The sequence below is a fragment of the Lepisosteus platostomus genome, chromosome 3 (assembly GCF_059453375.1).
Source record: "Lepisosteus platostomus isolate fLepPlt1 chromosome 3, fLepPlt1.hap1, whole genome shotgun sequence".
In the NCBI taxonomy this organism is placed as follows: Eukaryota; Metazoa; Chordata; class Actinopteri; order Semionotiformes; family Lepisosteidae; genus Lepisosteus; species Lepisosteus platostomus.
Genome location: NC_142613.1, coordinates 32,428,372 through 32,450,826, shown reverse-complemented (window position 1 = coordinate 32,450,826; position 22,455 = coordinate 32,428,372). Strand labels below are relative to the sequence as shown.

At 36.3% G+C, this 22,455-nt stretch overlaps 1 protein-coding gene across 1 annotated transcript in view; it reads right to left on the bottom strand.

The window, feature by feature from the left end:
- Positions 1-22,455, bottom strand: part of hbs1l (HBS1-like translational GTPase) — a 43,970-nt gene that overhangs the window by 5,531 nt on the left and 15,984 nt on the right. Inside the window, exons 5-14 of the mRNA XM_088625283.1 lie at positions 10,400-10,508; positions 6,051-6,304; positions 5,630-5,795; positions 5,155-5,272; positions 3,512-3,658; positions 3,300-3,374; positions 2,952-3,069; positions 2,580-2,648; positions 2,255-2,359; positions 243-333 (exon numbers count right to left, since the gene is read on the bottom strand). Coding sequence (XP_088481409.1) covers positions 243-333; positions 2,255-2,359; positions 2,580-2,648; positions 2,952-3,069; positions 3,300-3,374; positions 3,512-3,658; positions 5,155-5,272; positions 5,630-5,795; positions 6,051-6,304; positions 10,400-10,508 — 1,252 coding nt within the window. The remainder of the gene's footprint in view (positions 1-242; positions 334-2,254; positions 2,360-2,579; positions 2,649-2,951; positions 3,070-3,299; positions 3,375-3,511; positions 3,659-5,154; positions 5,273-5,629; positions 5,796-6,050; positions 6,305-10,399; positions 10,509-22,455) is intronic.

Below are 22,455 nucleotides of genomic sequence, written 5' to 3'. Positions count from 1 at the left end.
TTCTTCACTGCTCTGTGGTTACACTGTAAGAGTGAAATCATCGTTTTTAACTATAATACCAAATATAGCAAAGTGTTCAACTGTCCACTGGGGCCTGGGTGGAGACGCACACACATAAGCGGCGACTGCCAGCCGTCAAGGAAGAGCCTGAGGAGTGATGCACACTTCTGCACTGTCATCGGTACCCCGAGAGGTGGCACAGGACAAAGTGCCAGGAAGTGATGAAATGAGTGTGCACTAACTTGATTTTGATGATATCCATGCCAGTCACAGTGAGACTAACGTGATCCCCAGCGGCTGCCCAGTCGATTGGCTCATCGTGCAGTGAGATTCCTGGAAATGAGCAATAACAAGAACTGCTTGGTCAGTAGAAGTCAGTCTTAAGGTAAAGATAGTTAAAACTTTCATACCTGCCTCAGTGTGCTCTGACTCATCAGATTTCACTATGAACTGACAGGAAGAAAAAAAAAACATGCTTGTTATGCAACACTGTCCAAAAGGCAGCACCATACTCTTTACACAGGATCTTCAGCATGTGTAAAGCCTTCTGCAGCTCTAAACCAAAGCAATACTCCTAAGTAATGATAGAACTCGTACATTGTGAATCACATTTCTTTCAATTTAATGTAAAGGCCCTTATCAAACAGCAAGTGAGCTAAGACGGGTAAAAAAAACAATCACAATTTCATCATGAAGTTTTTCCCCTTTTCTTTCTTTAACTGTTTTTTGAGTACAGATGGTTGTTTCTCAACTCCTTCCCATGCCATCTCTTTTAACTGACTGCAACAAGCTGCGGCAGGGAATCTTACATCACGACCGGGCAACTAACTGGTTAACAAGTACAGCTCATCAGGTCGCTTCCTTCTAGTGCACAAAATAATGTCTGCTAGCATGAAGTAACAACACCATAAACTAGGACTCGACAACTGTCCCGGCAAAAAAAATATTGATCAATGGCTCTGTACCCTTTTCCAAAGAAATAATTAAACCTCCTTAAGTCATTTGCCTTATTTACAGTCCAATTCTAGTTTGGAAATCACCATACCTTACACAAAACATGCATAAATAAAACAAAGTGTTCAAGTCATCCAGCCAACCTTATGTATTGAAAAACAACCTGATTTCTCAATTAAAATCAATAACATACTATTAAGTCTGTAGCAAAGTACAACCATAAATGGGAGACAACAGGGTGAACCTAGAGGTGTACAAATTTACCATTTTTTGTATTTGTCCGCCTAATCAAAAAAAGCAATCAAGTTAAACTGTTTGGTAGGGAAGTCCCATTGCGACATAAATTTCCATGCGATGAACCTGAAGAATCTTTGAAGGCTGAGAGCCACTTTTGAATTTGTGATTAGGAAACATGAAACCCTTGATTACTTCAGTTATGATACCGACTAACTTTATGCTAACCTGAGCAAATTACTGAATCCCTGCGCGCTCTCTATTGTATGTGTTGTACATGTTTCTCAGTAGCTGCAGGTTTATGTGAATAAGCAGCTTTTGAGTTTTGGGATTCTCTTTCTGCAGATTTTGAGAACGAAATTCTCTGCATTTCCATGAGAGCTTTCTCTTCTTTGCCTTGGATTCTGTGTAGTCCAAAGACATGCTGGCGAGGTTAACTAGTGTCTTTGAATTGTCCCTGTATGAATCTATGCGTGTGTGGGCTCTGTGATGGACTGGCATCCTGTTAAGCCCTATTAAGTACATTCCCATTATATACAGTACATTGGGCTGCCACAGCCTTTACCAGGAACAAGTAGCTTCCTAATAATGGATGTATGTATAGATTATTATATAAAGATCATTTACTTTTCTTTCTTGGACAAAAGAGGTCGCTGTTGTTACATTGCAATACTATCTTTATACTCAATACTTCAACTGCTCCTTATATGAACACAGATATTACAATGTTAACATCTTGACTGGACAAACTATTTTAACTCATGCTGTAGTTTCCAAAACAAAACATCGTTTAGGTAAAGTGCTAACTTCTGTTTGAGTTTTAACTTGAAACATTCACTCGTCAAAGTTTATGCAATACCTTTTCTATATAGATAACGAAGAAATGCAATTAAATAAATGGTGGGAAAATCAAGATGGAGGGAATAATAACACATATGAGATTTCTCTTGGTTTAAACGGTTTAGATGCACATAAAATAATAACGTCAACAGAGAAAATCCAACTCATGCAGATTTATCCTAGTACAACATAAACAACCCCTCAGTATTCACACTGACAGCAGTACCTTTCACAGTGCATGTTTCATTTGGAGGCACAGCCAGGATCCGGTCACCAGTCTGAATGTAGCCTGCTTCGATTTTGCCAGTAACACAAAACCCCGACCCTTGGTCTGTAAAGAAGTGAAAAACTTGTCACAAAGGCTTTTAAAATGCATATTTTGTAATCGTTAACTGCATTTTTAAGAGGCATCATTGGAAGGTTTCACACACCAAAATCAGCTATACTCCTTGACTTGTATACCTGAAATAACATTAGGCTAAAATTAGTGCTAATTAGGGTGTGTGAAGCCACTGTGCCGGGAACCACCCAAGTCTCCCTATAATGCAAACCTTTGAACACGTCAGATACACAGAGCCTGAAAGGTTTATCCACTGCTCTTTTTGGTGGCCTGAAAGAATCTAAAGGGAAAGAAAAAACAAAATGCAGCAATCAAAAATCAGCAATTAATGCTTAAAGAACGTCTTAAAAGTTTTATTTTCTCAATTGCAATGCAAGATTCAAGAAATCTCTAAATGTCAATTTGAAAATGTGTCCTGATAATTTTAGTTTTCTATTATTCTAATCTTTAGCAAAACCCAATGTTTTCATGAATGAATAAACACTTAAAAGGGTCTAATATTTCAAGAGGTTGTTTATTACTTTTAAAAATAAAATTTAGACTTGTCAAGTTCCTAAATCAAAACAAATAGATTTCTACCCACCTATTTGTTCAAGAAGGCAAGATCCTTTGTACCAAGCAGTGAGCTCAGGTACTTCACTCCTAGTTGTCAAATTTTCACCAGAGAGTCCACTGGTTGGTATGAAAGACACATCGGAGTCCTTCAAAAAATCAGGTAAGATGCATATAAGTTGCTTCGTGCTCTAAATCATTTTATGGACAGGCAAAAATACCTTCATATCTGTTTTAATAGCCATACAATTATTATGTTCAAACCATGTACCAAGGACTAAGGGACTCCCTATGCAGCAAATATTTATCTTGTTTTACTATGGGAATGTTCTTAAATAGTACAAAAAGGATTGGATTTAAAAAGCCAAATGCTTTTTACCTTAAAGCCTGCTTGCTTCAAGAACTGACTGAGTTTAGCATGAATTTCCTGGAACCGGTCTTTTTGCCAGTTCACCTGTGAAAGACATGTGTTAGTATCACTGGGAAAAAAATGTGACAGGGCCAATGGTGAGAATTTTCTCACCAAACACAGGAAACTGTGGCATACACTGCAGCTCAGTGATAAGCAGCGAAGATTGATATCAGCCTTACCTGATCCATTTTGTTGACAGCGACAGCCAGCTGGGTGACTCCGAGAGAGCGCACCAGGAGCCCATGCTCCCGAGTCTGTCCGCCCGCTTCAAAGCCTGCCTCAAACTCCCCCCGACTGGCATCTACCACAAGCACTGCCACGTCCGCCTGCAGGAGAAAGCCAGACAACAGCATCAGCACACAGGCCCCTCTCACACTCAACCCTGGCAGAACTGTGGCCAACTAAACTTACCCACACTGCCAGAGATCACCTGTAACAAGTGAAAGATTATTAATAGTCTTGTTAGATTATCAAGAGAAACAAAACACTGTTAATAACACTTTGGGGAGAAAGGCCCTGTGCATCACACTGTTGTCTTCACCCATTCCATACCCTTTTAACTTTCTAAATAGTACTGAATTGAATACGGATCAATTACAAAAGACACTAATAAGGAAAATATATACAGCACAGAAAAAAAGACCTTTAGAAGAGAATCTCAATTAGCAAACATGGTTACATAATCAAAAAAACAGTGTGAGAACTAGCACGTGACAATCTCTTAGTGGCTGGTGCTCACCATAATGACTTAGAAAACTTTCTGCCAAAAAACCCTTTTGTCATCTTTTACCACATACTTACGAGGGGAAAGAAAATGCAAGACTGAAGCAAACCTTGATGATCTACATATTAAAAACATGTCTGAATTCAAAGATTAAGATGAACAGTTTCAATATTTCAGAAAACTATGGGGGCAAATCCCGTTTTCGAACCCTATGTTCAATTTTGGTCATGACTTTACAAAAGAGAGGGAGTACAGATAAAAATGTACACATACATGTACTTCCAGACAATTCTTCTGCATTATAAATCTGGAATGACCAGGAACCAGGGGGACTGGGACCCAGAGCCAGAGGACATGCCAAGACAGAAACACATGAGACCAAGAACAAGAGGTTTTTCTTTCCTTGGAGGGTGGTGGATACGTTCAAGAATATTCCAAACCTTGCTCTGACAAGTCCAGGGAAATTTAGGAGAAACACAAGGCAGAGTACACTGAACGTTCCCAAATGAACACTGAGAATGCAGTCCATTTAATCAAAGAAAAACAAATATATCATGTATTTACCTAATTGCCCTTTAAAAATGTATTGTATTTCCTTTTAACCAAATGCAACACTTTTTTCTTTTAAAAAATGTGAAAACTTACTACCCACTTAAAATGTTTGTCTTTTCATTCTTTTAATCTCTTTTCAAGAAGATACCTAGTGCCTATTTTTATTTTTAATCTTTAAGGCTGAAAGTCATTACAAGAACAATATAAGAAAGTGTGCTGAGTAATTAATTTGTAAACAGTTCCTAAAGGCTTTTAATTCATTTGTCTACCCAAAATGTTATTTAATATTTACATTTAATACCCATTGAGTACATATCTAAATGAAACAAAAAGAGAGCAATATTGTGCACTTGGTGTGGCGAAAAAACTGTAATAAACACCAATTATGTTAAGTGCCATTGTGCTTTCAACCACATCTTTAACAAAATTTAAAATAATGAAATCTTGACAATTTTTTTTAAGTGTTCTTTGAAATTGATAACATAACAGCCATAACAGCCAAAATGGGCTCCTCTTGCTCTGAATGTCTCAATTATTTTGCAATACCTGAGCAGCCCCTGTGATCATATTGGGGATGAAGTCTTTATGACCTGGTGCATCCATCAATGTTATCACCTTCGTCTTGGTCTCAAACTTTGTCATTCCCACATCCATGGTTACGCCTCTGAAAAAAGCACAGGTGACAGAAAGTCAATCAAAGAAGACAGAGAATGAAAATGACAGTATCCGTATCTACTGACAGCGTTCCAAAAGCACTAAGCATGCAGCAGTATTTCTCTTATGAGATTGTTTATACAGAAACTCCCCAAACAAAATTAAGTCTGTTAAAGAACCTAATACTCAACTAGGTATTCAGATCTTTAACAAATGTTTTACATTAAACAACATTAAATATTTATTTAAATGTTAACTGCTTCTAAATCATTAAAGAGGCTGCCACAGGTTTCCCCTTCATTTCACCATATCACAAAGATCTCACTTTGTATTTGGAACAAAGCTGTGTTATTTTAGGCAAATGTACCTCTCTCTCTCTTCTCCAGTTTCGTCCAGTACCCAAGCATATGCGAAGGAAGCCTTCCCAGCCTTTTTAGACTCTTGTTCATACTTGTGCATTGTTCTTTTGTTGACATTGCCCAGCAGGTAGAGAAGATGACCCATTAATGTGCTCTTACCAGCATCCACATGCCCTGTGAGATAGACAGGACAATTGAATCAGTCCCAAAATTTAACCTGCAGTATACCCCACTGTATTTATTAAATGGTGCTGATCTCATCTACAACAAATACATTAATTTCTGAATCTGAATTTTTAAAAGAGGAACACGGAAAACAGGAAATTCACCTTATTCAAAACGAGTGAAAAGCCTATGTATCCCGCTTGGAACCATGACACCGTGTGTGTATATGTGTGTCAGAACAATCACACTGCGGTTGAAACATACCAATTACGACAAGGTTCAGAAGAGGCTTCCCTCCCTGCCTCTTCTCCAGCTCAGCTTTGACATCGATCTGCTGCTTGGCTTTGCTGGATGTCTTGATGGGTGTCGGCACGGCGGGGGCCTCCTCAGCGGCACTTTGGCTAGAAGGGACGGAAATGGCAGCTTTGGAGGGCGTGCTTGGAGCTACTGCAGCCTGGGAGTCTTCAGAAGCTGCTGGCCTTTGTGGTAGAGATCCAGGAACATCACTGTCTTCAGTGCTGGAAGACAAGCCACAACACTGATAGAATACACTTGCTCTTGCCAAAAGAATGCATCAAGGGCATGGCTTTATTTTCTTTCAGGAATCATTTCTGAAGCTGTGGAAAGCCTCACTTGGGTAAAACCACCTAAGCGTCTACTGAAACTTTCCCAGTCTGGCCAACTGATACTTTCCTTTCCAGTTTTATTGTCTTAATGAGTTAATCACTCAAACCTCTATATTGTTGCCTTAACTCAACTTGCATAACATGAGGTGAAGTGAGGATCCTCCTATCTGTAAAACACTTTGGATCCTTTAGCATTGAAAATACTAGATAGTTGATATGAATGATTATTGTTGTGAGACTGAAACACTTCCTTTAACTAAGTAATGTTGACTTCTGTTACACTGAGTGCTCCTCATGTTGCACACTTTATGCTGCATAGTAAGGGCAATTGTTTTTCTTTATATGTACACCTTTGTGTACTGTATATTGACATAAAAATGGTGGAAACCAAAGTCATCCAAATTCCAGTCACCTTGTGAATTACAGTATGTTAAATACCCTTCAAATGAAAAAGGACTCCATTACAACTATCTAGTTAATTTCATTGGCAAAGTGAAACAATTTTCAGCCAGCCATTTCTTGGGAGAGCCCAGAGCTTGTGCTCCAAAAGCATTTTCCAGACACCCACGAGAAGCATTTCCCATTTTCCTTCCTAAATAAATATCCTGTTTTTACCTCAACTGTGACCTTGTCCTTGTTTCACTGCTGAGCCAGAATAGGACCTTGGGTTGAGCTGTCTATACCACTTAGGATTGCAAACACTTGGATCAGATTTACACCCTTTCTCCTCTGTTCTCGACACAAACCTTTTACTTGTCCATTTACCTTATGACAATCCCCTGACCACAAGGTCAGTGGTCAGGTCTTTGCATTCCTGTTTATTGTTAGAACAATATTCTAAATGAGGTCTTAATAGCATAAGTCTTGAGCATACTTTCCCTTGATTTTTATTCAACACCTTCTGCTATTAAGCATTCAGTTTGCCTCCATTTGCTTCACCACACTGTCCTGGTGAGGACACAGATGCACAAGAGACAACATAAACACCCGGATCTCTATTGTGTGTAGTTTCCTGCAGCTGAGGATCCCCTATGTGATATGAGCAGAACATGTTTCTGCTTCCTTTGTGGATCACTTTGCAGTTTTCAGTATTAACTGTTCTGACAACTGTCTGATCGACCAATAACTTTGTAATTCCCTTGCTGCTGCTTCTGCGTTAGTCACTTCCCCTTTTACATTACTTACATTGGCCCAATTAGAGGTTTTGATCCATAGAAAAAGATGCGGTTTCCTGTGTTTAATTTATGTGCAAACATGACATGGGATTCCCAATGCTTTTAATCTGACAATTTACATTTTATGATGTAAAAAAGGTCCTCATAAAAATCTTTCAGGAAATCCAGATATACACAGAGACATCAACTGTCACTGATTCTTATTCAACAAGTACTAATTAATAAGATTTAATCTTAAATTAATCTTGGCTCCTTCTTAAAATGACATTGCTCTGAAAGTATTCTGCTAGTTTAGCTGTCTTGCAGCTTCCTGAAACAGTTTTTCCTTTTTTTAGTTAATATTAAATTTTCAAATCTCCAAATTGCATATACAGCCCCCATCCTAAGTGAGAATCCTTACTTTAAGTACAACTGGAAAACTACCATCAGCGCCAAGTCATGTATTAGGCTTAAGCAGAACTACCATCAGCAGAACAGTCAGTTACGCTAAAATTACTAAAATAGTGATTGAGGGATGTTATTATTATTGACATCTTCTACTACAAAAACCCACAGTAAATATTAATTTTGCATATTTGCGTATTTTCTTTCTTGCATTCTATTACTAATTCCCTTTTGTGTTGTAGCTATTTTCTCATTCTTTTACAGTTTTTAAACATTTTTCCAACTTTGTTTCCATCTTTCAATTTTGAGCCCCTTTTACGCAGATATCAAAGCACTCTCTTCCTTCTCATTTTTTTTCTGAATTTTGTTCCATTTACGATTTTCTGCTCAAAGAGCTCTTAGTGATTTTTAACATTACCTGACATTTGTACACTCTGCAGAGTAATGGCCAATTATACTTGTAACAATAATGGCCAACATAAAAAAAGGAGTTGATAACTGGTCATTATGGCATTTAAAACATTACAGTTACACATTTACAGTCTTCACAGTTGACATTTAAATTTAGAACACAAATGTTTAAGAAAAAAGGTCACTTGCTTCTGCTTTACTTCCCACACCACTGAGAAATAACAAAAGTGATAAGTACAGGAATAAGTGAAACTGAATATCTAAAGCCATTCTGCAGCAAATTATTAATCTGGGGCATCTAAAAAGATTTTAAGTGTCTTGCACGAGGGAGAAAGTGTTAACAATGAGCTGCATAGACCAAACTTAAATGGACATTTACATTGTGAAGGACAAAAGTATGTCCTTTATGTACATAATTTACTTATGTAAATTCTGTACAAAAGTAGGACACTTAAACGCTTGTCCTTATTAATACAAAATATGCAACTTTATAATAAAATATGAACATTTTCTTTCAATTGGGCATTCCTGTATTGCGTAAAGTTATGCTATGGTTTCATTAGTTGCACACCTGAGGCACACAGTTTCAGAGACTTTAAAGTTTCACATTGTCCAGTGCTAGTGTTAAAACTAACCCTCCAGAACAGGCTCTAGACTGAATGGGAGGAAGCTACAGGTGAAGGTGTTTACGCTGCCTTAAAAGGAAGGGTCTCAGCATATAAACTGTACTTTACTGTCTGTGATTATGACCCATCATTCATTCTCCCTTTCAGCCATGAATACAGAATGTGCAAGAAGAAAATATCACATATTCAATTAAAAGGTTAATTGAGGGCAAACCCCGTCTGTACTGTATATGGAAAACAGCTTGAACCACAATTTCTTCCTTTTCCTTCCACCGACTCGCGATACGATGATACCAATTTAAACTCTGGAGAGAGCACAAGACAAGATAATATTAATCAAATTAATCAAAGATAACTATATTTGTTGCAGGGTTTAGGGTTGTCTATTAATTTTCCAATATATAATTTTATATATTAACAAATTACAACTTACAATCATATGCATATGCCCATAAACAATTTTTTAAAAAAAGAACAAAATGTGCTAACAATTCTGGCAGTTCCTTCGAGCATAATTAAAAATAAAAAACATAGTTCTAGCTAAGAATATTCATTATAATTTCAGTGACTTTATAAAGTGGCTAACCCAAACAAGAGTATAAAGCAAGATTATATCATAACTTTGGCCTGTCATCACTCTTAAATTATAAATGAGCCCCCGACAGCAGTTTGATGTTCAATAGTGGCTTCTCACATCTACCAAATGAAAAGATTGTTGTCAATTATATTGCTTGGAATTTGGTTTTAGTGAGATAATTCTTGATTTTAATCTGTCTTAAACCAGTTTTATAACATGTGAGTCTCAAAACCTCTTGAATCTTTTGACTTCAGATTTTTAATTTTAAATCTGTATTTGTAAAAAACAGAATTACTAATGAATCTTGAGGCTTCTGAAACAGACATATATCTAAACTAGTAAACCAAATAATTTTAAAGAAATCTTTTAATTAGCTATGACTACCAAACAGGAAAATGTGTGTCATTTAACTAAAGGACTGGACTGGTTAGCTAAAAAACAAATGCTCTCAAAGCATTTCCTCCTGGTCAGAACTACTAATTCCCTTGCAGAGGATTTTTACAGACCATCATTAAGGTTATAAGTCACATAATGGGAAAAACTCCCGAGGCATGTATGAAAATACAAATAGAAAAACAATGAAGTCACTAGCAATTAGCTGTAACTTGGCATAACTTGACACTGGCATATACTACTAGGGCTTAATATTATGCTTTTTTTCAGCTGTAACTACTTTTTCAGATTAGTAAGATATAGTATAATGCAAAGTGATGGATATAGGGTTAAAACCTTTTAAAGTAATGCACTACATGATGCTTCTTAAAAAGAGTAAGTCAAATTATGTTCTGTAATACACTAGATGAACAGCATTTACCTTGGAACGTCGAATCCCATTGTCTGTTTTTTTCCAGAAACAGTCATTCTGGCAACTTTAGGAAGAACTTCTGAATCAAGCTTATTTGTAGGTGGATCAGTAGATCTTCCTAAAAAATACAAACAGTTGTTGCTTAACTCTCAAAGCAGCACTACCGGAAACAATTTAGATGTATTCTATTCAAACAATCTCAGAGAAATATCTGTATAATGTATCTGGTGGGAGAGAGCAATCTGATGCAAAACAGTTGCAAAAAAGAGGTACTTAACTGATCTAATCTATTTAATAGAAATAAGTATATCTAGTGTGTATTTAGAGAAGAAAAAATAAAGTGAGAAATGCTAATCTAATTACCTTTAATAACCCTCTTATTTAAATTTGTGCCAAGATAAAAATACCACCTAACAGCAGGGACAGGCTAAGAGGAATCAATTAGGATTTAAAGATACGCATTTAAACTTATGATAGTCTGTTTTGTTACACATGATCCTTATTATGAATGTCAAAATACCCTTTCAAATGTTTAAAGTAACCTCGCCACTGACACATGAAAAATACAAACATTTTATAAAAGCAGCTTTTAAGTTTATTACATAAAAAATATAAATTTACTGATTTATTCACAGCAGAATAATTATGAACATATAAAAGCAAAATCAAGGATGCATAGATAAAATTAAGCTTTGCAAGCAGTAATTTAAATAAAACTATTTTTATCTTATTTGCTATCCTATAGATGAGCAAGTATGTTACCACTTTTTTAAATGACGTTTTCCTCAACTGAAAAACATCTTGCACTTAACAGTATGTTTTTCACAGATGCACAAAGCTAAGCTCCTGAGGTCACCTTTCCAGACCTAGCTAAAGTCATAATGACACTTTGACTCATCAGTGTGTTTTACAAGGTGTCATTCTGGTTGCTATTTGACCAAAAAGTGTGTCTAGTAAGGAAAGGGTTAATTTCTTATCCATCACTGACAGTTACTTTACATTTTAAAATAGAACAGTGAAAACACGGTTCATAAAATGAGTTTCAAATTATGTTTTTCTCACATTCACATAAAAAATGATGAGATTAAAACATTTTTCAAGAAGACATAAGCAAAATGTTTAAAAAAAACAACCATTCTAGGCTTATACTAAATTTAATTTAATTTAAACTAAATGACTTGACTAATGACTTGACTAACACTTCTTTAAAAGCAATGGTTTTGTTCTCATACATACTGTACATGTAATCATCAAACTATACAGCACATGGTTAACTATTTAAAAGTTAGATCCTCCATGGATCAAAAATTGGATCATTTATTGCCCGCTGGTGTTAAAAGAGAGCAGAAAGAGATGTTTGCATCTCCACATACTCTCAGGCTGTCAGTCCATGGAAGGGGGGCAGGAGAGGAGGATGTACTGCTGCCCAGTGGAAAGACATGTTCATTCATCTAAGCAGGTAATGTTAGATAGCAGCCCTTTTCTTCATCCACGGTGTGTTGGCTCTGTGGCTAAGGATCTGTGCCTGTGGCTGGAAGGTTGCCGGTTCGTATGCCGCGGGTGGCAGAGGAATCCTGCTCCATTGGGCCCCTGAGCAAGGCCCTTAACCCCAACTGCTCTAAGGGTGCCATATAAATGGCTGACCCTGCGCTCTGACCCCAAGCTTCTCTCCCTGTCTGTATGTCTCATGGAGAGCAAGTTGGGGTATGCGAAAAGACAAATTCCTAATACAAGAAATTGTATATGTCCAATAAAGTAATCTTATCTCTTATCCAAGACACGTACAGAACTGCTTTATAGACTGATTTCTCTGGAGAAAATTAAGCATGTGCTGTTATTAAAGCCAAACTTCACAGTACTGTTGTTTAACACAACTTGTTAATGTTCATGCACTTTTTCCACATTGAAGGACTTACTGTATTTTACCAAGGCGTTCTCAAAGTCCCTGACATTACGATGTTTGTGAAATATGAAATACTAATGAAATATTGCTACACATTAGCAACACATATCTACAGCACACGTTAAGTGCTTAACCTAAATTTTGAAGACAAAACAAATCTTTTCACCATAGTAAATTTGACTTCCAGAAGTGAATTCTCGACAAAAAACAATGCATAAAAAGGAACAGGTACTACTCAGAATTTCCAATATACAACCTCATAATTCTGAAATGAGGTTAACAGGAGAACTTGCAAGGTGGAGTGATTCTGTTTTTAAGGTCAGAATGATAATGGTTAAGTTTAGTGTTATTTTTTTTAATTGGAGTGGATGCAAACTTGGATTTTGTAGCCAGTACATATAAGACAGCACAGGGAATTTCTAAACATTCTCCACAGAGACATTAGGACAGAAGAAATAATATCTGGTTAATGCAACAGAAATCAAATGACTGCAATGAAGCTGTGTGATAAAAAAAATGCTAAACATACTTAAACTACAGTTAAATACTTAACCATTGTGGGAAAAGGCACACACCAACAAGTACAGTATATTTTTAACATGTAGCATTTTAAACAATAGAAAAAATGTAATTTCTGTTATTAAACCAACAATTAACTTAATTTTGATTTTCTTTTTTTAATAGCTGAAGGGAAAGGATTTATAAAAGAGAGAAAAACAAACTGATATTAAAAGTAGGGCTGTCTTAATTCTAACTGCCTTAATACAAAAAAATTCAAATAAAAACAGTCGGAAAGGTACAAGTGAAACTGCTTAGTCAAATAAAAAGGAAATTAGAAAGAAATATACTTATGTTTTGACTTTATTCAGCAATACATGACTAAGGTACCTGAATGTTAAACACCTTAATTCAAACTGTAAATAAGACTGCAATTTCTTTTGTTGAACACAGCAGTTAACACTCACTTGAGTTTAATTCATGCAAAGGAAATGACTCAGAACCACTGGGAAGCCTGGTGAAAGATTATTCAACAATACAACAGTTAACCCATTCTGATGAATCACTGTGTACTGGGTTCCTCACTGCAAGCCTGCCCTTAAATATTTTGCATGTATCAAATTTCTTAATTTGATTTCTAATGTCTAAATCATATTCTGAGATGCATTAAAAAGAAACAATGTCATTGGTTCCTTGGCTCTCAGTAAAGAATTAAACAGAGATGTTACAAAAAAGGAAAACCTCATATCCTCAGGCATCATTCAACTCCTACAAAATATGAAAAATAATGTATGCACTCCACAATTAATTATACCCCTAGTGTATAAACATTAAACAAAAACATTTGACATGATATAGGGTTCTGGCACTTATGAAGGAGATTTTTGACTATTCCTATGGAATCTTTGGTGGTCGTTTGTGACCAGCCTTCGTGAGTTTGAACCACAAATGCTTGATTGGATTGAGATCTGGAAATGGTGATGACCAGTCAGGAACAATTATTTTGCATGCAGTCAACCATTTCCTTGTGAATCTGGATCTAAGCTTTCTTTGGATCATTGTCATACTGAAACATCCATTTTTGGCAAAGTTTGTGCTTCTTGGAACAGAGAGCTAGGCGTTTAGACAAAAGTTCCTGGTACATGTTGGAGTTCATGATTCCACCCGTCTTGGGGCTCCAGGACTTGTAGACACAAAACAACCAAGAAACATAATAAACTCTACACCACATTTAACAGCGGGTTATAAGCGATTCTCAGCACTAACTTGGCCTTCTTAACACCAGACATAACACTGATGAGCACGTCCAAAAGATTTTGGAAACTTTCTGTTTCATTGTTTCATAAGACAAGGGTTTCCAATCCTGGTCCCAGAGGCCCACACACCTGCTGGCTTTCATTCCAGCTGAGCTTAATTACTTAATTGAGCTAACAGGTTGCTTGATTGGAACATTTGCAAATTTTTTTCTACCCACTCAAAGGTTTGGAATTCTATGTTACTTATGAAATGGAAGATTTAAAAGGTGACATCCAACACGTTTAACAGCTGAAAACAGTTCAAAAGATTCCTGTTATTAAATCAATCAAGAGTTAAACTGTTTAACTGCGAGCTGGTATGTGGGCCTTCTGGACCAGAATTGGGAACGTGGACATGGTTCCAACTGTCCCTCAGATGTAGGTGGCAAATTCGCCTCTTTTTGTGGTGCTCAGAAGAAGCTTCATCCTTAGTACCCAGTCCTGAATGCCATATTGAAACCGGCAATGCCAAAAGACTCCAAGTCTTGCCTTGAAATCGCTTGTGTTGCAGCCTGTGCCGACAATTGTTTCCAATTTCTGCATACCAATAGCCTTAATTGTCTTAATAATGGACAGCAGTTATACACTTAAGTTGCAGATTTAATGGATTTTCTTACAGGCATCCTTCAGCTTGTGGAGGTCAATGGCCATTTTGCCTACAGAGCACTTGTCTTCGAAGAGCTTTCAGTTTTGAACCAAGATGATAGATGCTACTGCTACAGTAAGTGTTTTCCATGTGTTACCTCCTTTTATTCCCCAGGGAAACAGGAAACCTCAGAAGCCTTTGTATAGTTCTGGAGGACTTCCAAGTATCCCAAAGAAACACTGGTATTTTCATCAATTAAATTATGACAAATTTTACTTTCCTCTGAGCAATGCGATTATCATTAAAGTATAACATTTACAGAACTGTTTTAAAGTAAGGAAATTATTCAATTTAATCGGCAACTCATTCTGTGAAGTGATATATGTTCGTAATTCTTCAGGAGCATGAATAAATCTTAGGTGCACTGTACGTGGTAACGGCAATTCAGCCTGAGCTGATTAATACTTAGAACCTGACTAGTCCAGTTTTTATTTCTATTATAAATAGTAAAGCTTGTTCTTTAAAATTAAATGAACTTTGTTTCAAACAAGCCAAGATAATAAATTATCTTTAAGTTACAAGACATAAATGGACAGCTTTACCAGCCTCAGTGATTAAACAACATTTTGGGTGAGTTTTCTTCTACAACCAGCTGGAACTTGTTCCTAGTCAATTGTTAGCTGTCACTTTATCTTAACCCTTTATGACTTAAGGTGACTGTTAGGCTCACCACATAATAATCTTTGTTATGCTCACTGACTACAGTCCGGGAGTCTCCAACCCTGAAATGGCCCAAATGCTTTGTGTTGGCAGGAGTAACCTTGTTTCACTAGACAGCTGTAACTTCATAGTAACCAACTACAACCAGCTGGGCCAGCATGGTCACTAGAAACTACTCTAAACTTACCTACTCCAGTACACTATTCTCTATTACAGAGGTGGTTTGTTAGCAGCTATTCAGAAAGAGGGGTTAACATATGGGATATTAATAAAAAAAATACTAGTTACTGTATGACATTAGGAATACGCATTTAACAGCAAACTGTTAAGATTTGTAAACCACTATAAATGTCAATATTTCAAATTAACACCAGAAAAAGCTAAAATGTGTACTAGCAAAGTCAGCTTCAACAATCAAAAACTGATCAAAATCCATCCAAAGCATTTCTGACACAAATTCCATCAACTGAATAGGAATTAAAACTTTGCCTTTAGTTTGACTACTGTACTGGTTGTTTTTTTTGCCCAGCTACTTGTTGTCTGCTTTCATGAACTTTTACGTCAAATTAGAATATAAAGAGAAAAAGCATTAATCTCCCAAGGACATCCAGGTATGACTGGACAATTTGGGCAATTTACAAGTCTAAACAAAGCAGTCTTCATACAGAAAAACACTAAAGAACAATAACGGACATACGAACACCCTTCTGACTTATCTTACAATCTTTCAGTTAGAATTCCCTCAAAGTAGCAGCAGTGAAGCTTTTTATAAAGACTGCAATGTGCCAAGTGAATTTCTAGACCACCTCTTCACTTCTTACCAATAGGAAATATTACCTACAAATTAAAACAATAGATAAGAACTATTGCATTTTTTAACTCATAATTTCTCTAAAGGAAACCAGCTTAAGAAAAAACATTACATGCATGCGTCTTGTTTATGAAGCAAATGAAACACTGGATTCAAAAGGCACTTAAAACAGACACTGGGTTTCTGCATTGTAAATTTCTGTTTTTCAATTTCATGTCTGCTTTACTGAAAAACAGCTGTAAGAGTACTAGGTGGAAAACAAAACTGCTGAATCCATAGCTGTATGCCCATCATCTATCTAAATAACCTGAGGGAATTTCCAAGGAACGGCAAGTGCTGTCTGTTTTAGGGAGTTTCCATGGGGATGTTCAGCAGGAGAAAGAGGCTAAAAAGCCCAATGTGAACATAATGCATTCAAAGTGGTATTTTTCAAAGATGCAAAAGAAAATGGAGGAAATGTTTGTGCTCCTCACTTTCTATTTCTCAGTATAAAGTATGTCATTTTTAAGTGACATTCTAGCGAAAGGAAGTCCTCCACGCCATTTTGTTCAAAAATCAAATCTGTTAGATATTCTTGATCGCGACCTTGGTGGTTCTCTAAAGTCTGGCCATGTTGCACTGGAGATCTACGACACCCTGTTCCACGAATTGGACGAGAATTCGCCTTTGAGAAATTATTAACTCTTTGAACAGACTGCAGTGTGAATGGCTACTACTAAGTCAGGACTGTGCCCTATCCTATTTTTGGCAATTTTGTACCCTTTAAAGATGCTCTTGGAGGCCAAAGTGGAGAATTTGGACTCTGGGGAAAAATATGGACATGTTAAGGACTCGAACAATTGCCATGAGGAGAGTTTCTCCACCTCACTTCAATACACCTGGCAGCCAACAGACAGTGAAGATGAGCCTCCACTTCACATTTTAAAGGTCTTGTGAATTTTCAGCAAGTGGGGTTTTTATGCTTTTATTCATGAACAGTAAATACAAGGTCTCACAGAGCCATCCTGTCTACAGGCTTTTGCACAGATGTGCATACATACTTTTAAATTAATTTCAAACACTAGTCTACAGCATATGCAGTGTTAGCTAGATAGGATTATTTTGTCATCTTCCTAATAATATTTACTAACAACTTTAAAATGACTCAAACTTGTCTCAAAAATATTTAGAAAGACTCATAATTTCTGATTTACTATAGTAGTAGCTAAATATGAGTTTTCTAACCTTTAATGGTCCTTTTCTTACATCTTCATTGAGCTCCCATTCAAATATCATCAAAACTCTTTTCCAGATCTGACTGCTACCAATGTGCTCTGAACTAACTTTCTAGACTCAACTAATCCTCTACTAGGAGGTCAAACCTTTGCCACTGATCACCAGGTACAATGGGCAGAAAAAGTGCATTCTCCAAATAAAATCAATAAGCTCCTCCCAACAAGTCAAGAACCTCAGGATTCACTGGAATGACTGATTGTCAAAGCTGAGGGACTAACCCAAAGGCACTGCAGCCAGATAAAATCACACATGGTTACACTGTAATGTGTTATCGAAAGACGCTTATACAAAGTTTTTATTTAAAATCAATAAATTTTCCTTTTAGACCACTCTCAACTGCCATAATCATCTCGTCCCCTAACTACATTCTTTGTGCACAATGTGGGTGCAGCATACCCACTCTGTGCTCACGTCAGACTGATGTGCCAAGATGATGGAGAAACACAATTAAAGCTCCTACAAGCCCGAGATGAGTTTAGTATATTGGCTTTTTTCCCCACTTGTTCACCAGAAAATACAGGTTTTGTACTGCATTCCCTAAAAGCTTATAATCATTCTTTTAAGTGATCTGCTCACTACCGATACAGTAATACTACAGCATTGATGAGATAAATCTTAAGAACAGACATCCTCTTTGGTAGAGTAGTTCCTGATTGAAAGCTGTCAGCTCTGTTTATGATGTGCACATTTCAAAAGCATGTCTGATGGCAGTTGTGGTTATCACAATGAAGACAAAATAGAAAGCAATCGCTAGCCCAGGTGGCTTTGAGGTTCAGACCACTTTCCTCTTAAATCTTAATTTTCAGATCCTGTTTAGGTGAAAAGGTGAAGCCATTTCAAAAGGTGTGGTGTATTGATAAGGAAGCTCTAACAGTTAATATAGCATGGCTTGATGATGGCGTTTTTCTCTGTACTATAAATAACTACAGTACCTTGAGCATTAGTGTTTTAGAGGTTTCAAAAATACATGCACTGGAAAACCATGCTAATCTACAGTACAAAGAGACATCCATGTGCGGCAGGTGTAGGTATTGACACCTTGCATCTTTAGAAGATGAATTCACTAGAACAATTTTTACAACCATGAGCTACGAAGAACAGGTGTTCAGTAAAATTAGATGTTCTGTAACATTGACAATGTAGTTATTGATTGGCATCTTTTATAATTACTAGATAAACTTGTTTCAGATAAGTGGTTTAGCTACTCTCTTCTGCATTGTGCTTTATGTATATTTTTGTATGACAAAAATAGAGAATAACATGCCTTGAAAACCACTGCACCAAACAGAATACCTGAGCATGCCATGAGCTCACTTTATGGTACATGTGTAGGTTGTCTAAAAGAGATAGGCAAAACTTTGTTCAGCAAATCAAGTCAACAGCCCTAACACATATACAGTAAGCGGCAACTTCATGTAATTTCTTATACGAATTTTCACATATAAGAAATGTCAAAACTCATGTCAGAGCAGATAGACTTAGCCTTATACAGTGGTACAGTAAATACAAGGCTAAAAACACAAAAATGTAATCTGTTTAATATGCTCTACAAAATCCTTTATTAAATATAAAATTTCCATTTTAAGCTACTTCATGATATTTTACAGAAGGAAAGAGTGAACTGTACAAACAGAAACAGTCTTTTACTCTTTACCTAATACATTTATTAATAGAACTGTATATTTGAAAACAAAGCCTCTAAACCTCTCTGCAGACAAAAAAAAGATCTGCAGTACTGTCTAATGTTCTCTTTAAAACAATACACTTTTCTTTGCATTTTTCATGACATTTTCTTATCTTATCATTGATCAGTAATATAATACATCAATATCTGCAGCATCTCTCCCTGATTGAGAAATCTACTTTTTTGAGAGAGAAACTCATTATGACATATATAAAATTATTTTCCTTTGCTTATCTGTAGTTCTACTGTACATAAGACATCAACAGTGTATGAGAAATTTCAGCCCTTACTAACACCAGACATTGTGTTCAACTGGAATTTGTAGTTTGGCATTGCTAGTGTTATTCAAGATAGACCTGCTTTATTAATCTAACATTATTACAGGCAAACTATGATATGCTTTTTACTATTTATTCAATTTTTCCGTCTCAGTTACTTTTGTAAGAAGACAGACATATTACTAGATTATTTCTAGGTTAGGAACAATTTTTGCATAATGGCTTCAGTGAAGTACTGCAATTCTTTGCAAGTCCGCTCTGTGAAGCTGTCGGGAGGATTTTATTTCTGCAATAGGGAGTATTCACGGAATATAATTTAAGCAGGAATTACCACAGAATCCAGTGGAACACACAACAGGATATGCAAATCAAACAACAGGAAAGCCTGGAGGGAAACTAACACTTTACAGAGTATAACAGGTGAAAGTGAACCTGTATATGGCTGGTAATGTGTCCAAATATTTGGAAATGTTCAAAATTAAGTTTTCATTTTTTCTCTCTTATTACCAGCTTTGGCTCATATTAATCTATTAAAAGTAACAAAAAAGTTACATATCACCCATATACTGTAAATATATTAACCTTACCACATTTTGTTTATATTATATTAGACATTACACTGACAATGATGTTGAATTCACAAACCGGAGATACTGAATTTTGTTTTGGTATAAAAATACTAAATTCAGTTGCTTTATCTCAAACAGCCCTACATTAATGGTAAGATGGTACTTTTCTATCTGTGAAGACAGACATTGGACTATATTATCATCATCTTGCACTGAAGGGAGGGATTCTCTTTCTGCACCAAATTATCAACACAACTTGTGTCAGCTTTAAAACAAACATTGCAACCAAGCCTAAATCTGATACTTATGTACTCTAAAGGCAACTTAAAAAATGTTTTGGGGGTCTTTTTAATATATCATTCTCATACAGCTTTGTAGAGTTTAGTTGTCAAAAATATAATTCTAATAAATCAAGCACCCCAACAATGTCAACAGAAGGAATAATGTGCTTCAGAAAAATTACCAAAAGTCATTAAAACAAATATTATAAAGCCTGTCTTTGTTTTAAAAAATACTTCACTGCTGCACTACTGCATGTTTTTTAGGGGGATAAAACCTTCAACTGGTAACATCACTATACATTCAGATAAACAAAAGCTTAAGAAAAAAAGAAACAGCTATTTTAAGAAATATGTAATAGAGGCCGGATATAAAATTTCAATTGCTTACCTTGCATACTATCTTGTGCAGAAAGAAAAGAGGTAATTTCCTAGCGACAAAGCCACATGGTGGGGGGGATTTCCGACGTAAACATATTTTTCTTAATTTAATGAGAAGTTAGGTTTCACTTTTCACATGTACCAAACAAAACTCTTTCATAAAAATAACATTCATCAAATTACTAAGTAACTTTCTAAACTAATCTGCAGCAGACTTTTTTTTCTGCTGGTTTCAAAGTCAAGAAAGAGCACATAGATGCACTGATTTACTACACACAGCGTCTCGGTTCTCTTTAAAGGTTAAGGGGTACTGGAAATAAGAGATGTATGAATGTTTTTGAGGGTACTTTGGTTTTATGAAAATAATATCTTCCATTTGATCAAATAAAATTCAAATGTTTAAGGACACAGGAAAAACAAATGAGAGATTTGGAGAGGTTTTTACAACACAAAAATGTATTCAATATGCGTGATGTTTTCTCTTGAGGTATATTTTTCCATATAGAAAATTAACATAAATGAGTTATACAAGAGTGGACCCTTTGTGCCTAATCTTAAGAATACTGTTTTCACTTTCTGCTCAGTATCAAGATAAATCCTTAGGTGCTCACATTTCTGTCTGTACTGTTTCTCTCACGTGCTTTCCTTGCCAGAAGAGAGCGCCAATGCAGTAGGACTGTTTGATACTTTGTATGATAGATGATTTGTGCAGCGTTACAGTTCTGTGAATATGACTGAACAATCTTTTGGTTTCTTACCAGAAACTGGTTTAGCAAAAGAATATTTCCAAAATCATATAATTGTTTTGTTACTGTATTTAAATAAGAAGAACACTACCAATTTGGGGAAAGGGAGAGGCCAGATCTATGCTTACCTTCCTCCAGAAACTCCCAGGGTTCACTGTTATTGTGGCAAATCAAGGATAGACTGAGATATCTACCGTGTTTTGCACCACATCTTGCAGAACTGGTGTTACAGTTGACTCAGGGACTCAAAACAGCAAAGTACTGGACACATGCAAATAGAACAGATAGTTACTGGACCATTGCGCTCAATAGTGCTCTAAATGGTTGAGCCTAAATCCGAATAGGTCATTATGCTCATTTAAAATGCATTCCAGTTTAACTGGACATCCACAGTCAGAATGCTGGTTATTATTGGTAAGAGTCACAGAAACCCAGACACTGTGGTATAATCCAATATTAGATCATCAAAGTATATTTTTTCTCAACTATTTTGTGCATTCACAAAAAAAGTTACACTTCAGTCTTATGTTTTATATCAATACAGTATATGTCATACAACTCCATCCCTAGTCACTGACAAGTACAACGTGTGCTCGTCACTGTAAGCTGTAAATACAGCGGATGGGTTCAGATTAGATGAGCTCAGATACTCACTGCACACAAAGTAGATTTGGCAGAACCACAATACTTTAGAAGGGGTCAACATTAGTATAAGCCAAAGGGAAATACCTGTGTACATTGTATAGGATATAATGCAGTAGATAGAAGGGTAATGATCCAGTTCTCACCATAAGTGAAATCATTTTCATTTTGTTGGCTGGGGGTCTCCCAACATTAGATGCTTGTTGTGCAAAAGCAGAGCAGTAACAAACATCCAGGAACACAAATAAAGCAGCCTGTTTAACCTGGGACAAACTTCCATGGTTTTCTTAAAAACATACAGGCCACATTAGATGTCCTCCCTGTTTACGAAGTACAAGCTGAGTTTACTTCAGGAAAATTCAAGCTAAATGCACTGCGGCAATGAAGAACAATCTACAA